The 16,876-nt window shown below is 54.4% G+C and overlaps 5 protein-coding genes across 5 annotated transcripts; 2 read left to right on the top strand and 3 right to left on the bottom strand.

Annotated features, from left to right (window-relative positions):
* Positions 1-356: 356 nt before the first annotated feature.
* On the bottom strand, positions 357-1,019 carry A1O7_04616 (uncharacterized protein; the record flags this gene model as incomplete). The annotated part of the gene is made up of 3 exons (XM_007758626.1): positions 357-692; positions 764-802; positions 870-1,019. The coding sequence occupies 3 exons, from the start codon at positions 1,017-1,019 to the stop codon at positions 357-359; spliced, it is 525 nt and encodes a 174-aa protein (XP_007756816.1).
* A 3,211-nt stretch (positions 1,020-4,230) lies between these two features.
* Positions 4,231-7,322, top strand: A1O7_04617 (uncharacterized protein; the record flags this gene model as incomplete). Its single annotated transcript, XM_007758627.1, has 3 exons — positions 4,231-4,963; positions 5,018-5,237; positions 5,297-7,322. The coding sequence occupies 3 exons, from the start codon at positions 4,231-4,233 to the stop codon at positions 7,320-7,322; spliced, it is 2,979 nt and encodes a 992-aa protein (XP_007756817.1).
* A 1,279-nt stretch (positions 7,323-8,601) lies between these two features.
* A1O7_04618 (uncharacterized protein) lies at positions 8,602-9,949 on the top strand (the record flags this gene model as incomplete). The annotated part of the gene is made up of 3 exons (XM_007758628.1): positions 8,602-8,704; positions 8,756-9,193; positions 9,252-9,949. The coding sequence occupies 3 exons, from the start codon at positions 8,602-8,604 to the stop codon at positions 9,947-9,949; spliced, it is 1,239 nt and encodes a 412-aa protein (XP_007756818.1).
* Positions 9,950-10,371: 422 nt separating this feature from the next.
* Positions 10,372-12,336, bottom strand: A1O7_04619 (uncharacterized protein; the record flags this gene model as incomplete). The annotated part of the gene is made up of 1 exon (XM_007758629.1): positions 10,372-12,336. One exon carries the CDS (start codon positions 12,334-12,336, stop codon positions 10,372-10,374), a length of 1,965 nt encoding a protein of 654 aa, XP_007756819.1.
* Positions 12,337-14,145: 1,809 nt separating this feature from the next.
* On the bottom strand, positions 14,146-16,864 carry A1O7_04620 (uncharacterized protein; the record flags this gene model as incomplete). The annotated part of the gene is made up of 2 exons (XM_007758630.1): positions 14,146-16,794; positions 16,847-16,864. The coding sequence occupies 2 exons, from the start codon at positions 16,862-16,864 to the stop codon at positions 14,146-14,148; spliced, it is 2,667 nt and encodes an 888-aa protein (XP_007756820.1).
* Positions 16,865-16,876: the final 12 nt, after the last annotated feature.

The following is a 16,876-nucleotide window of genomic DNA, read 5'->3' on the forward strand; positions in this document are numbered from 1 at the left end:
CCGACAGTTGGTGACAAGCCCGGCGTCGCTCAAAGGCGAACCATCCGGATTGGTCACGTAGCCGGCAGCCGCCATTTCCAGCACCACGAACTCTCCAGTCAGCCCTCGTCCGAATAGCGTTCTCGATGCTGTCATTTGTCCATGAATACAGATCGAAGTACCACAGGGGCGAGGTAATCTGCGAAGCACACAGGTCAGCACCTATGTCACCAGCAGTACAGATCAGAGCAACAATGGAAAAGCACCAATCAGCAAAACGCGGCACGGCACGGCATACCATAAGCGACGGTCGGAATCGCCTCAAGCGTGTTCAAAGGATTTCCCTCCCCGAGAACAGCGCTGTTCAACCCCTGTCGTCATGGATGGTGCGTCTCGTTGTTGGGCGCCTCAGGAGGGAGATCCCGGTTCGTGTATCCGTTCGTGCAGACGAAGAAGCGCTCGGTGCTGCTGAAGAGAGAGTCGTCGCCGCCTGTGCGGATGGCTCGCAAGCACGGGCCCCAAGTGCCTCCGTCCAATGTGGCGGATAAGGGATCCGACACGTCAAAGACCAAGTAGAGCACCGATTTGGAAAAGGAGAAGCCGCGGACTGTGGCGACCGTGACGACTTGGTCGCGAGGGCAGATCGAGAGCACTTGATCGTGCACTTTGCTGCGGAAGTCGTCTAGCATGTCATTCGGGATGCCGTTACAGAACTAGACGCACGCGGTGATTAGTATCGAATAAAAGACGAGTTTTTATATACCTGCAGTTGGTCGAGGCGCACCTGGTTCAGATAATCTTCGGCCACGTCACCCCCGATGATCTGTTGCGAGCTGGGTGTTAGCAGGATGTTTCAAGGACAAAAAAGAAGGGGTTCGAGTTAATCTCACCGGAGCGTTATACACCTCGTAACCAGCATTCGTGAGTTGGATCAGCGGCGTATGATATTGATCGCCCGCACTACCGGGCTGGACTGACTTGGGCGGAAAGGCCGATGCGTCACCCGGGACGATATTCCGCATGGGCGAGAAGTCGACCATTCCTTCCCTCCAAAGACCGTGTTGTTGACAACTTCCAGCTGTTCAGCAGCCTTGAGACCATCGCTGGTCAAACCCTGGGCTGCGGAACGGAGCTTCGGCGCAAAGTTGAGCCCCAGCTGCTTGGCGTTGCCCTCGTCCGACGAGTCGACGATGACCCACCAGTAGGTGGTATTTGCTGCTGAAGTCCCCTGGTACAAGGGCATTGTGAAGTTCGGGTTGATTCCAAAGTTCACTTGTCCTTTGCGCAGCAGGTCGACGGGTCCGACGAGCTCGTGCTCCTCATACGATGCAAAGGGACCTTGATACCCAGTTGCTATTGCAGTGGCGAAGGACGGGTCCGCGATGTCGACGGTAGGATCGTCGTACCCGGAATCGGGACCTGGCTGGAACTCCGAGGGAAGGTCTTGTCAACGGTTCCATGCTGCAGAAGACTAGCAGAAGTCGAGTGCGCGGCCGTGAGAAGGAGTGCAGTGGCGGTGGCTCTCATCCTGGAGATCAACCTGGAGAGAAATTGCGATGCTTGCCACTGGTCAAGAAGACATTAGACCCTGGGCTAATGCGCTTCTTATCTATCTTCATGGCAGCTGTCGTTTCTTGGTCAAATCCCCCCTGCTATGGCAAGTGAGATGCGGGTAAAGCACCTCGAATCCCTGTGCGACAGTAGAGTCTGTAGGCCGTGCAAGATGAATGATCACAGTGGACGGGATACACCCTGTTGTCCCGCCGCTGAAGATGAATTATCAATTGTTACGCTTTCGGGTCAACTGAGCGCCACTAGACATGGAATCGGGATTTGTTATTCCCTCCCAAGCTTGGCCCGATGCCGTTGGCGTCGACAAAGCGGCTATTCATGGCTAGGATAACGGTTGACGAAGATCCTACTGTGATCGATCCTCTATCCTCGTCAAGGCATGTCCGTGGAAATTCGTTAGTAGTGGTAAATGACTTTTGTCAATAATTCCTCCGCTTACCGTGAGGGCATCTAGATGATTACGGATCAAGTTACTCGGTACTGTGAGGCAATTCGCCTACGCTGTGGAGGAGCCGCGTGCGAAGATCTAGCATTTGGCTGACTAGCTTCTGTATTTATTAGCGTCCTTGCGGAGGTGCGTAGGGGGTGATAGGACGTCCGTCCCGACCTGGAGATTGTGGCAAGTAGCCCCCATTCTTGTATCACTTGAGTTGCGGAGACTACCCTCGAACGAACCGATGGACGGAACGTGCGCTAGCGTCCTGAAAAGCCTGCGGCCGTCGCCTGGAGTTTGTCCGCTCATTGGATCGATGGAGCATGGCTGCTGCCGAGTTTGCATTCCAACATAGTAGTGTTGGGTGGGGATCCATAACATTTTCGAGGACACTTTGTCTGGTAGGGCCAGCGGAGCTGTAGGCAGCGCGGAAAGATCCTGTCAAGGAGCATTGCCATGAGGTGACGATTTTAAGATGTCCAATCAACACCCCATACTGACTTCGTCCCGACCTTCAGCAGTGTCGACACCTGGAGTGACAGGTTCAGTGGCGGGAGGATGATCAACAACTTCCGCAATCTGGGATATTTGGCAACTTCCGGGTATCTTTATTGCGGACCCTAGTTTCCTCCCTTGTCCGGCACGAACAGACCGCAACTGTCTTCTTCTGGTACTGTAACAGAATATCCCGTCCACACCAGGCCGGCCGTAATATGAGGATCAGCCGGTAGCTCGGTCGTATCCTGATGTCGATGGAGACCTATCTAGGCACCTGAGGCTCGACGGGTCGGACGGCGCCGTACAAATTCACAACGCGAAGAATCCGTCTTCCAATACCTATTCGAACAAGCTATAGAAACAACTTTCGGTAAACCCCTTTATGATCCGGCCTCGCTGTGAAACGGTGCATGAATGTCGACTTCGGTGGGAGTGTCCGGACGCGGGTGTACCAACATCGTTCCTTGCCAGATAGAGGCAACGTCAACCGTGCAGGTGCTGCGGGTATGCAGAGGGCGTGGTTTGCTTTGCGTTTCAGAGGGTTCGTTGCCAAAAATCGTGCTGACATCGCCCCGACTGGTTGGCAAGCATGAACTCCGACGGCTCAGCAACCATGAAATCAAGGTGACGGGTTTCAGCAGTTCCTCATCCTGTAGGGCCACTCACCTGAGTAAGAATTTCTATCCCAACAGTATATGAACCCCAGGAGGTCTGTCCTCCAGATTCTCTGCTCAAGGGACGGCAATGTTGCAGATAAGAGGACGCAGTGCTCGAATGCCACGTTTCAACACGTATCCGACGCATTTAACCAGTGCAGTGCGACATGGCTTTTCGCTCCTCCCGGCTTGGAGTCTGATGGCATGACTTGAGTCTGAGGTTTAACCACAAGCTGACCGTCCGGGTGGCGTAGAAGGCCAGGATATAGCGTTAGGGCTACATAAGCAATAGATACTCCGTACACAGTGCTTACTTAGCTTAAGCAGGTACGGAGTAGGTACTGTGTACCGATGTTCTACGAATCGCGGTACGCATGTAGGACGCACTTGGCGGAGTCATGACGATCCGGGGTAGCTTTCCAATTTTGTTCCCAGCCCGTGTGGAGTCACAATTTGTCATTTGAAGACGGCCGGCCGAGCCCGCGCTTTGCTGTCTCGGTCTGACTGAGTCTGGTCCCCCCCCCCGCACGCGGCAAAGAGCAAGCGGGGTCTTCCGCTCACGTGTCCGCTCCATAACTCGTATCGCGCTCGCTACAAAGTTCCTACTCTCATGCTGCTTCTACGAACAAGCGAATGGGCTGTCCGTGGCTGTCTTGCTGGCACGTCGGGGACCACGTGGGACGCTATGCCTCCATCGCTCGCACATCACATGCAAGGCACCGGGCTGTGTTGTCCCAGGCCGGTTTGACGACTACAGAGCCTGTGTTCAGCCTGATGACCGTTTTCTCAACATGTCATTGTACCATCACTGGGACAGTCGGGGCCGTCATCTAGAGCTGAGTGTCTACGGAGGCGTTCAATCGCTAGCTTATCATCGTTCTGTGTTTACTACATACCCTCTCCCATCAAAAGTCACCGTTCTCTCACCAAGAAACCGCTGCCCCTGCCTCTCCACGCCCGTTCACCTATCCAGGGGCCATCACGCAGGCTGTTGCGATGAGCAATCGGCCGCTCTTAAGTGAAACCATCTAGTCTGGCTTCATCTACTGAGCGATTGTTCCCTTGCTGCGGTCCACGGACGAAGCCAACACGATGCGCCTTTTAAAGATTGACGGTGCGGGTGGACTCAGCCTGACCGAAGACCTCCAAGACAACCTTCCCGCCTACGCCATCCTCTCTCACACCTGGGGAGACGATAAAGACGAGGTCAATTTTGACGACCTCAGAAGTGAATCATGGAAGAAAAAGGCTGGGGCCGCTAAGATCCGGTTCTGTGGCGAACAAGCGAAAAAGGATAATATGGCACACTTCTGGGTGGATACATGCTGCATTAATAAAGCCAATTCCACTGAATACTCCGAGGCTATCAACTCGATGTTTCGCTGGTATCGCAATGCGGATAAATGCTACGTCTTTCTACTAGACGTCTCGATTTACAGCCGAGACGCGAACTCTCGCCAGACGTGGGAGCAAGCCTTCCGCGATAGCAGGTGGTTTACACGCGGCTGGACCCTACAAGAGCTTCTGGCGCCCGCGTCGGTCGAGTTCTTCTCGCGAGAAGAACAGCGCCTGGGTGATAAGAAGGCGCTCGAACAGCTAATCCACGAGATTACGGATATTCCGACCGCTGCTCTCCGCGGTGCAGCCTTGTCTCAATTTAGTGTGGACGACCGTTTGCGTTGGGCAGAAAAACGGAACACCAAGAAGCAGGAGGACAAGGCATATTGTCTACTGGGGATCTTCGGTGTGTTTATGCCTCTGATCTACGGTGAAGGGGAGTACGCGTTCACCCGCCTCAAGGGGGAAATTGATAAATCTCTGAGAGGTACGTCTTTTGCTTCTTACCTATTTATAGCATGCCGGTTGCTGATCTAGCCAGGCACGGGCTCACCAAGTGGCAACGTACATTGGGCAGTGCCTCGCTCACCTAACACGTTATTCACAGGGAGAAAGGACATACTTGATAAGCTGGAAAGGATTGTCCGCTCCACGGTACGGCACGCCCCGGGTAGCAATCAATGTCGCGTGGTCATCGCGGGCCTAGGTGGACAGGGTAAGAGCGAGATCAGCTTACAACTTGCGCAGCGCGTCCGGCCGCTGTAGGTTATAACTGTCTTTTCACGTTGCCATGCTGGGTGACGTAACTAACTCGTGCCAGATTCTGGGGTGTTTTCTGGGTTGATGTCAGCACGTCATCTTTGGCGGAGAACGGATTTCTCGATATCACTAGGCGACTTCAAATCCCAGTATCCACATGGGAGGATAGCCGGCAGGCTCTCGCCAACATTACGCGGCGATGGATGTTGGTGCTGGACAATGCAGATGACCCTAACGTCGACTATCAAGCCTACTTTCCCCCTGGGTCGTCCGGTGTGGTGGTGCTGACGTCGAGGAATGCAGAATGTGAGCAATATGCCACCGCTGAATACGTGGCTTTGGAAGGACTTCCGACAGACGACGCAACGGAACTGTTACTGAAAGCAGCCGGTGTCCCCAGCAGCCAGCGTCTGCTCGAGGACGACGCGCGAGAAGTGGCGATCTTGCTCCAGTCACATGCTCTCGCCTTAATCCAGGCCGGCGCGTATATACAACGAGGTCACTGCACTCTGGCGGACTATCCCCGGGCGTTTGAGCGTCAACGAAAGCGACTTCTCGAGTTTCGGCCATCTCAAGCTCAGTCTCGGTATCGGGACGTGTACGCAACCTTTGAAGCGGCGGTCGAGATCTTACAGGCGAGCCAGGCACAATCGGCGCGGGATGCATTGGAAGTGTTGCCCCTCTTGGCGGTGTGCGGGCCGAGCCAGCTACCATTGTCCGTGTTTGAGGCGGCATGGAAAGGAGCGCAGCGCATACAAACTCGCCAAGCGGCAGATGAGGACGATTTTCCGCTAATGGCGTGGCATGTGTCTCGACTGCCTTCGCTCATGCAAGTTAGTGATGACGTCTGGGATTCGTTCCGGCTGGTAGAGGCTGTCAATGCGCTGCGAACATTCGCGCTGGTGTCGACCACTGTTGAACATGGGCAGATGAGCGTATCGATGCATCCCTTGGTGCACGCGTGGGCGCGAGACCGTCAAGATGAGCCGCAACAGCACGAATCCTGGATCTGCATGGGATGTGTGGTGGCGGTGTCGGCTAGCGAGAAAGAGATGTGGCGAATATACGCACGGCAACTCCAACCCCACCTTCAAGCGATCACCTCTTGGGAGATGAGGTGCGCCTTTCAATCCGAGCCTCAGGTAATGGTAGCTTCTATTTTGGTGGAATGTGGATGGCAGCTGCAGAAGATGAGGGATGACAAGACAGTTTTCATGCTGCTTGATCGGCTGTGTTCTCATCTGAAACTTGATAGATTCAGTGTCGATGAAGGCTGGGTCGGGCTATATCACATTATTGGTCGAAACTTGTTGTTTTCTGGCAAAATCCGAGATGCAGTTAAGCTGCTGGAAGAGGTAGCTCGGGTGCAGCAGCAGACATTGGGGAAGCATCATCAAGCTCGACTAGCTTCGCAGCTCAACTTAGCACGGGTATATATGGCCGATGGACAGGTTAAGGTTGCGATACCACTGCTGGAGGAGGTAGTGCGGATTGACCAAACACTGCCGGAGGATCATCCAGATCGACTAGCGTCGCAGCATGACTTGGGACAAGCGTATACGGAGAATGGACAGGTTAAGGAGGCAGTTGAACTACTGGAGGGGGTAGTGCGGATTCAGGAGACAATGGCGGAGGATCATCCAAATCGACTGGCTTCACAGCATGCGTTGGCACTGGCGTATGAGGCTGATGGACAGATTGAGGAGGGAGTTAAGCTGCTGGAGGAGGTAGTGCGGGTTGAGCAAACAGTGTCGAAGGATCATCCAGCTCGACTGGCGTCGCAGCTTGAGTTGGCTCAAGCATATGTAGTCAGTGGCAAGGTCAAGGATGCGAAGCGGCTGCTGGAAGAGGTAGTGCGGATTCAGGAGACAATGGCGGAGGATCATCCAGAACGACTGCTGTCGCAGAACAATCTGGCTATTTGCTTATGGAAACTCGGCCAGCACTTTCCGGCCCTGGAGATGATGCGGCACGTCGTGGAGACCTGCAAACGGGTATTTGACCCTGATCATCCTCATCGCATACGATCGGAGGAGGCGTTGGAATACTGGGAAGAGGAATGCGCTGAGTGTGGGGGAGTTACATGAACCACGCCGGGCAATATAGTTCGCGGCAGCTTATTCTGGTCGTGGTCGGCCATGACATTCCATTTTGACATCAACCTGGATTTTCACATCGGCAGGGAGCTGCCACCTGTGCAGCTAAGAGGCGGTGAAGCCTCTACAAGGAGAATCAAATCCATGAAAGGCGACGTGTTCCTTCCTGAGGCGGAATAGGGCTCCTAACATACTGCGATTTTGCAGGATTCCATCTGCATCGCTCTCGAGATCTTTGTGGACCGTAGTGAAGGAGTCTGACCATAAAGTCGAGCCCTCTTACTTGGGAGCTGTCGAGACCTGTGAGGGGCACCGCGGCCTGCGCTTCATCTTCAACACGGCCCTACCTCGTTAGGGCAACCTTGCGTTACACAAAGCGGATACGCCTTCATGCACGAAAGAATGAGTCCGGCATTCGGCATTCAACCGAGATATGGCATTGGAGTCCGAGTCGACTCTTGAGCACACCCCCGTTCTGTGAAGACCGATCGGCTTGGTCACAACAGTGGCATACTGTGTATAACAAGGAGCATCCGTATTAGCTGAAGACGGTCCGGGAGGATGGTCCCAACCACTTCATGTGCTCTTCGCGAATCTATTCGTGTCAAACCCAAAGAGCCTAGTCGACGGAATAATCCAGGTCGAAGACACTGCAAAGTCGGCAGCAACTTGGCGTTTGGGATCAATAGTACATCAATGGACGTTGGTGTTGTGATAGACACCGCGGAGATTCCTTGGGCGGTCTATAGCGTTCCCAAGTGGTTGTTAGAGGAAGCGAGGGAAGCAACTTGAACAGGCGGATGAAAAGGAGGTCTCGCCAAGTCCACGTGACCTTAGACCCAGTGGTGAGGTATCAGGTGGAGCGGAAGAACATCCGCGACCGACGTTGGTGCGGGGTAGAGAAGCCACTATCGTGCCCTCACCTCCCTTCCAGGTCACTTCCGATAACGCAATGGATTTTGACGACTTTGCACTCCCGAGGCACAGAATTCCAGGGCTGCCATCATGTAATCGAGGGGTTGTGATTGAAGCACGGAGAAGCACACAATCTGAACCAGGTACATCGTCCCGACAGGACTCCACACGTACACGTACGGCTTTTTGGGCGGTTTGGATTTCTCATCCTCCCAGTCGTATCAGGACTCTTGTTCCAGAGTTGATGATCAAAACCGCTGTAAGGACACATTCTAGACTTCTTTCACGTTGCTTCGCATATAGACTTGCCCACTCAGCTGTCCGCGCTCCACACATCATCAACGAAATCACCAAGATGCCTGCCCCTCCGCAGCCAGAGCTGCCGCATCCCGCGCATCTGGACCAAGATTCTGCGCTGGGTCGAAAGTTCGGTAAAGAGGTGACGAATTACTTTGGAGGTGCGTGCAAAGGTCACAATAATTCGAGCTCAGAAGCATTGACCGGACCAGGCTCACCCATCAACCGAGTGTCCTTCCTGCGCGACGACAATACCTTTCTCGCTGGCGCATTCTCCCATCCCTCTGCGAGGTTCCTCGTCTTCAAGACGCTTTCACCGCTGATAAAATCGCCCACGGAGATCCACTACGCCACATTAGATGACCTCAAATCGCTTCTCCCTACGAATCCGTTTGACAGGACCGAGAAGGAAACAGTAGACGACTTTGACTCGCGGATAGATTATCCCCAATTGGTGTTTCTGGGCTTAGACGAAAAGGTCAAGGATGGATACTCGTACAAGAATTTCACGGGGGCGCCGCATTGGGCCGTGGACATCACGCCCAAAAAGACGTTCGAGAAGGAGGCCAATGAACTGAGCGACACGTTCGTGGCGTCCGGGTTGAAATTCAGCGAAGGCATGAGAGCCATGAGTTTCCCCGCTGATGTCGGTGAGTTTGGCATATAATTATCTTACAGACAGATCATTCGAGACTGACTCGCATCTAGCCGCCGAGTACGCACAAGGCCGGCACTACCTGGACTGGAACTTCCGCAACACCTTCTGCGGCACGTGCGGGCACAAGACCTTCTCCGTCCACGGCGGTGCCAAACGAGTCTGTCCGCCCAAAGACAAGGCCGAGACACCGCCAGAGCGAGAACCGTGCTCGACACGAACCACCCTGTCAAATCTTACATTCCCGCGAACCGACCCTACCATTATCGTGGCCGTGCTCAGCCACGACAGCAAGCGTCTCCTCTTAGGTCGCCAGAAACGGTGGCCGCCTTACTGGTTCTCCACGCTCGCGGGATTCATTGAACCAGCCGAGTCTGTCGAAGACGCCGTCCGGCGCGAGGTCTGGGAAGAATCTGGCGTCAAACTGTCGCGCGTGCTGGTCCATTCCACACAGCCCTGGCCATATCCGGCGAACCTGATGATCGGGGCAATCGCCCAGGTCGCCTCACCTAAGGACGAGGAGATCAGACTGGAATTCGATCCGGAGTTGGAAATCGCCAAGTGGTTCACACTGGAGGAAATCCAGGAGGCATTGACGCATGGGACCAGCGGGTTGGGTGACCCAGCGCCGGAGGGGTACAAGGAAGGGAATCTAAGGTTGCCTCCTCCGACGGCAATTGCCAATCAGCTGATCTCGGCGGTCGTGAAGGGCGGGTTCTTGGAAGGTGTGACACCGATCACGAAGTTGTGAGGGATTGCGAGGGCTTTGGTGTGGCTCGGACTTCCTTGCCGAGAAGCAGGGGAGGAGTCAAAATATGAGTCGGAGACTTCTGCGTTGCTGAGGTATCGCATCTTGGGTGAAGACCGCCGTCACCCGCATGTCGACACTTAATCTCTCCTACATCTCATGCCGGGGTACAGGCTTGGAAGAAGCATATCCTGGGAGATCGTCTCAAGAGAAGGGCACAAATAGACTATAGTTTCATGCGATTCTAGACACCGCCAGTCAGCCAGTCAGCCAGTTGCATAGGAAGAGCCCCTTTTGCATATACATAACAGACGCACGCACGAGCGGTGTCCACGATAGTACAGTACCCATGGCATAGTCTGATCTAGACAGGCTACCGAGCTTCACGCCAACCTCCCAAGTTTTGTCTTTATTCCTCCCGCTCTCTACTTAACTCCCACCACGACAAAATTGCGCGGACTCAAAGTATAATCAAACACGACATCGACCCACGCATCCCTCACACCCTCCTGCTCCCTAAGAAACAACCACCGGTCCGTGACAATGATACTCTCCACCACCCCCGCGCTAAACGCCATGAGACTCCAAATCACCGCGAGATTCTTCCTCGCGTACGCAAAGCGGGCCTCGTACGCGTCGACCATCTCATCACTCAGACCCTGCGTCAGCCGCGTGACCATATCCCCGTCAGTGGGGTCGGCGCGCAATTTCGCCAACGCGCCGCGCACGTACGCGCGGAACGTCACGAAGCAGGCCTTCGGAAGGGACCCCACGATCAGCGGCGTCCCCTGGTCGTCGCGGCCGGTGATGCTCCCTCCCGCGGGGACCTGAGCCGGGTCCGGGCACTGTTTGACGACGCCCAGATCTAACAAGATCTTCTGCAGGAGCGTGCGGTAGAAGTGCCGGCGGAAGAACAGTTCGCTGTCGAGCGGGCCCCAGTTGAAGGGCGCTTGGACGGCCATCATGCGGGCTGTGATGTTGAGGCGGACGCCAGTGACAGCCTGGGGATCTGTATCGCGATCGGGGCCTGCCTGTGAGGGCGGCACGAAATCCTCGAGCGTCTTGGACATGGGGAAGCCGTGCGGGTCGTATGCTCCGCCCGTGGCGGCCAAGCGCGGGTGGTTTGGGCGCAGTTGGGGCAGTTTGTACGTTACGGGACCGAGGCGTTCTGTCAGCAGGTTGTAGCAGCAGCCGATGACAGCGCAGGCGCGGATGGAGGGTGTGAGCACGAGGGAGCGTAGCGCGTGGTGCGTGAGGTTGCCGCATGAGTGTAGCGAGATGACTATCGAGGGCGGGTGTGCTGCGGGAGGCGGTGGGATGGGTAGCGTCCTGCGGTCTGAGGATTCTTGGTCGTTGTCTGCCGGACAACACTCGGCCTGTCCTTGTGCTTGGTCTTGGTCTTGTGGTGCTCGCCGCTTGGGAGTTGCGGGATAGATGACATGCTCCAGGTATCCGTCTTGAATGTCATGCTCGACGTACGTCATGCTGCCTTTGCCTTCTCCGAGTTCAATGCCTACAATGTTCGGCTCTGTCGTGTGAGAGTCTAGCCTTGTAGTAGTCGACACATCCTCCGAGGGAGACTTCGAGGGCGTGTTCTCAACCGATAGGGTCGTCGGCGGCGGCGGCTTCCCAGCCACATTCTGACTCCCGTTGCTAAGCCCAAGCTGGCGTTTCCACTCCTTTTTATTCCGCATGACTTTCTCCTTCTTGGCCAGTTTCGCATGCACGTCCATGCTCTTCGCGCCCGTGATATTGTGGTGCCTCTTCTCAATCGCAACGACCTGCTTATTGTACGGCGGTGAAGCTAGCGTTCGGCCCAGATAATTCTGGCCGGAGCCGAAATCAACCACAGTCAGAGGTTCCTGGTCCGGATGTTGTGACGAGAACTCATCGCACAGCTGGCCCACGTACGCAGCAATGTTAGTCACTTCGTGCACTTTCTTGGTCTTCATCCCCACGGCGACATGGGGCGGTAGTTCTGAGATGTCGTCTGAGGGTGGTGTGAATGTCCGTTTGAGGCTATGTTTTCTGATTGTGGAGATATAGTCGACCAGACTTGCTGGAGGACGTGGCGTCGTGGTGTCTGAGTTTTGGGACTCTTGGTCCGCATCCACGTACCTGGCTAGATCATCGCGCATGAGTAGGTCGAGGACTCGATCAATGTCGACCTGCTCGAACCAGTCGCGCCATTCTGGTGGCAGGACGGTGGTGTAGAGATCAGGTTCTCGCGTGAGGAAGTCCAGAATATGTACTCCGCCACAGAGATTGCGGAATAGATCTGAGGTTGTTGCGAAGGTGAGAACCGACTGGACGTACTCGTCTTCCGACTTCCACGCTGGATCGAGGGGAAGGCGGAGGCGGCCTGGTCGGTGCCTTGAAAAATGTGTCATGGTCGCTTTAGCCAACGTTGGTGCTGTCGTACGAGTTTGCAGTAACAGGACTTTTTGCGGACGTCAAGTCTCCATAGCTACGACTCTCCGAGTCGTATTCAGTATCTATAATACGTTGAAGCACCGATACTCTGCACCGCTCAAGGAAGGAAAAGGTCTGATGCCAAGGCACTAGCGCGATGTCGGGTCCGTGAGCGAAAAGGGGCAACAGCCTCGACAGAGAGCCAGAAGCTTGAAGGGTTCGGCCTCGGTCCTTACACAAGGTGGCCTGTCGAATTAAACAATCTCGTTGCAGAAGATAGCCAGTCTCTGCGCTTGCCTGTTCAAAGGGTATGGAAATCGGCCATGGGGTGGTGCAATCACGGATTCTCTCTCTTCAGCTTCTTCCAGTCGGTATCCTCGGCGCTTCAATGACTACGCTGAGATGGTGCTATACGATATGAACTTTCTTAGCACTATTCGTTTCGATGTTCGGCCCCTGCTTAGTGGATATATCAAGGCGTTACTCGCCTGACATGCTTCTGCAGAGACATCCTTGTGGTTCAAGTGGGGATTACAAAACTGACAAGCGGAAATTGAAAACAAAAAGTCACCAGAGGAATAAGTGGCTGTGCACCTTCTGACTCGACTGCGATCAGATGCGACAGGGGAGGCACCATGTGAGCACAGGGTTGGGCACGGAATACTGAGGACTCATGCTGATGGTTGATCTCTAGTAGGTGGGCTCTAGAGCACATGTATGGCGCCTTACTACTTCGTATGTCTTGACGACGCAGCACGCTTGTCTCGGTACTGTCAACTGTATGGAGTAGTTTTTCTGCAAAGTTACAACTTCGCCTTCGTGAGCATACGCAGCCACAATCGTTAGTCGGACGCGCTATTCATAACGTCGGGTATTCTTTCGAAGTTCAACCCCTGCTCTACTATCGATCCTGTGCTAGTTGAATGTAGCAGAAGCTCGCCACCCGCGTTGCAGCACGCTGATTGTGCATGCGTACCCTGGCGGTCATTCCGTTTCTTGAGGATACCGATCCCCTGCAGCCATGTTTCGGTTGCTAGCTCTTTGCCAACCTGACATTGCGGGTTCTTGTGCTCGCTAGCAGGTACTATGCATATGGTGGTGCAAGAGGTGCACGCACTCAATAAGGGAGAGGTGTCCCGAAGTGTCGGTCCTTGCCGTTGTGCCTGCGCATCTCAAGTCAGCACTGTCACACTGACACGGGCTTTATCCCGTTAGGGTTGTGCAAGGCATACTTGTAATGGAGGACACTCGTTCATCAAGGCTGCAAGAGCCTGTCAGCATAGTCCAAGCCGGTCGGCACAGAATGATCTGCGTCTTTCCAAGCACAATTCTCGAGGTGTCTCGTCATGTTGTCCTTGTAATCGCTCCAGCCGCACCACTGGCAGTAATCGATGAGCCCATGAGGGCGGGGATTTCTTGGCTTTTGAGTTCCAGGCGCTCGCTGCTTGTTGATCGGAGGCACCGGAAGCCCTGGCGTCCCATTTCATGTCAAGACTTGTGGCGACTTCTGACACTGCTTGCTGGATGTTGCACTCTGAGAAGTGACTTGATTCCGTCATGGTTTCAAGAACGTAGTGCGGACAGGAGGGATGTGTGCCACTGGGTAGTGAGGACAACGAGGTACACTCGGAGCGTTGAGGGATGGTTTGATCGCTCAGACGTTGAAGTGATTTGACGTGTGAAGTGAAGGTCAAGTACAGGTGAGGTACCTTTCACCCTGAGACACCCAGGCAGTAGAGTTCCCACCTACCGTCACTGCAAATCGACAGTGCCAGGTTTGTTTAGCCTCAGCCCAGTCCAATCCATTCCTGTTCGCCACCATCACCATTCGTGACGCCATTGGTCTTTGGATGGTCACCTTGGCCCAACGGATAGGGAGCAAGATCAACTTGCCCATCCGAGGCATGACAGAGGAACTCAATCTCAAAAGCGTTCCGCTCACTGAGACTTCGCACTGTCCTGCCTATACCGTCCACGCCTCGAAGAACGCCACGAAGCTCGGCTGCAAAGTCGCCGTGTTTCTCTTTGACGTATCGACCATGGACGCTCAGTATTTCCCCGAGCCAGCGAAGCGCAAATTCCAAGTGAGGACTATTCTCCATTTGCTGCGCGACGAGCATCAACATCCGGCCAAGGTATACCCTTGGCAATTCGCGCACAACTAGGGGGATGGTCTCAAACGGCACTGACTCATAGGTATGTCTCAGCAAGGGCTTGTCGTTCAGCCTGAATGCCATGACCAGAGCCTTGAGAACCTCCGGCTCGGGTTGTGCAAGAAGAGCTCGAATATTCTGAGGCGTGACCTCGATGTCAAGATCGAACGGATCAAAGTCGTCGGTCCCAACGTCGTCCAAGCTATAGATCAACAGCCCTTCCGTACTGGCTGCACAGAAGCTCCTCCCAGTAGGTGCAAATTCAACATCAGTCACCCTCACCTCTGTTCTCAGAGTCCTGGACGTTGCATCTCTGCCACGTTTTACTCCTGGCAGACTGCGATCAATTCGATCGTCAAGATCGCTGGCTTCTCCTTCTGTGTCGATCATACCGTTTGGCAAGCCATTTGACATTATGGCTGCGGAATTGAGGAACTCTTGTGTCCCATCCAGGCTCATGTTCACCGAGACGGTGAATTTCTTGATCAAAGTCAGAGTGCTGACGGAGTACAGGCAGATGTACTTGCTGTTTCCGGCAGCGAGAAGACAGCTGCCATCTGCAGAATAGGTGATTGAGTTGAACGACTTTGTTCCGGGGGTCGATGCTGCCGTTCGGCGAGAAGTCAAGGTACGTCCTCCGCTGACGTCGCGACGACCGTCGACGCCGGATTCTTGGATGGAGGTGTTGAGGTTCCAGAACGTGATAGAGCCGTCCAGAGTAGAGGCGGCAATTTGTGCCGAGTCTGGTCGGATAGCTATGCACAGCAGGTCGGACATGAGTTGTAATGATTCAGATGTCTGCGATCGGTCGAAGACGGACCATATCCGAATAGTGTGATCCCATGAGCCGGAGACGAGGTACCGTCCATCAGGAGTAAAAGCCAGTGTTGAGATTGGTCCTTCGTGTCCGGCGAGTTGATCGAGGAGAGCTCCCGTCTGCACCGACCACAGATGAATGTCGAAAGAATCATGAGATGCAGCGCACAACACCTCTGCGGATGAGTCAACTGCGAGACATGAGAAGGACAGCCTCTGAGGAGCGGTGAAAGTCCTGAAGTTACGGTACCTGAGCATGTCCCATGCTCGCACGGATCCATCCAGAGACGAAGTGAAGAGAATGTTGCCTCTCTTGGAGTAAGCAGACGCTGTTACAGCAGAGCTGTGTTCTGTGAATGTTGCTATATGGAAGCCGGAAGAGACATCCCAGATTTTGATGAGACCATCGTCGGCTCCAGTGATGATGCGAGTAGAGTCTGGGGAATAGGTGAGAGTCGTCATGGCATCGAGATGTGAGGATTGCTTGAGGATGTTGGATTCGGAGGCGTGCTCCCACACAAGTAGCTGGCCGGTTTGGGAGGAGCCCAAAGCCAACCATTCCCCTGTTTGGTTGACAGCTGCTGCCGAGATGCGCGAGGACGCCATCGAGAGACTGTGAATGTTGGAGAAAGACGGAATCTCGTACAGAGAGAATAGGCCATTATCAAAACATACTGTCAGTAGGTTGGATGAGGGATGGTAGCAAGCGCATCTTAGTTTGGCGTTCTGCATGAAATATTCCCGCTGCACAATCCGCCACCTCTCATCGGAAGGGTCGGTCGAACCTTGGTCAACCTCTGGTTGACTTGATTGATATCCCCAGCGAAATAAAGCCCCGTCTTCGCTCACCGTGTATATTGATTCCTGGTCGGCGGAAAACCAGACATTTCTGACCTGCTGTCGGTGTCCGGAAAGCACGGTAGGCTCGAAGCCTTCTTCTGGATCCAGACTCCATATTCGAGCCGTCAAGTCCTTGGAAGCGCTGAGAAAGAAACGAGAATCGCCTGACCAGCTCAGATGTCTGACTTCGTCGAAATGACCACCATACTCTCGGTGCAGGATGAAAGGCGCGAAGTCAAGATCACCGTCTGTGCCCAGCCCCGGTGTGGTAGGGGTCCTCCATGCTTGTATCTTGCGCCCTGTTCCAACGACAAAGTGACGACCGTCCGGTGAGAAGGCTAACGAGGCGACGGGAGACTTGAATGAGAAGTGGTAGATTGCAAGTCGTCTCGGGAAGACGGACAGGATTGCTCGGCCACTCTCGTCGATGGTCAGAAGAAGGCTGCCATCGGGCGTAAGGTCTAGATGGGTGATATTTCGACGATGAGCAAAGGGTAGAGTGTAGCTGGTATTCTTGGTGAGGTTGAAAACCGTCACCCGATTACCTACTGGCGAGAGGAGCGAGTTGCCATCTGGTGTGAAGACAAGATTTCCTCGGCCATAGACTGTGCCCAGGAGGTTGGAGAACTGTCTAATCTATTAGATGGCTACGCGTCGGTGTGCAGAGCGTCCTACATACCTTGAATTCCGTCTTCATCCTGCCATGGTC

The sequence above is a fragment of the Cladophialophora yegresii genome (assembly GCF_000585515.1).
Source record: "Cladophialophora yegresii CBS 114405 chromosome Unknown aczIN-supercont1.3, whole genome shotgun sequence".
NCBI classification, from domain to species: Eukaryota; Fungi; Ascomycota; class Eurotiomycetes; order Chaetothyriales; family Herpotrichiellaceae; genus Cladophialophora; species Cladophialophora yegresii.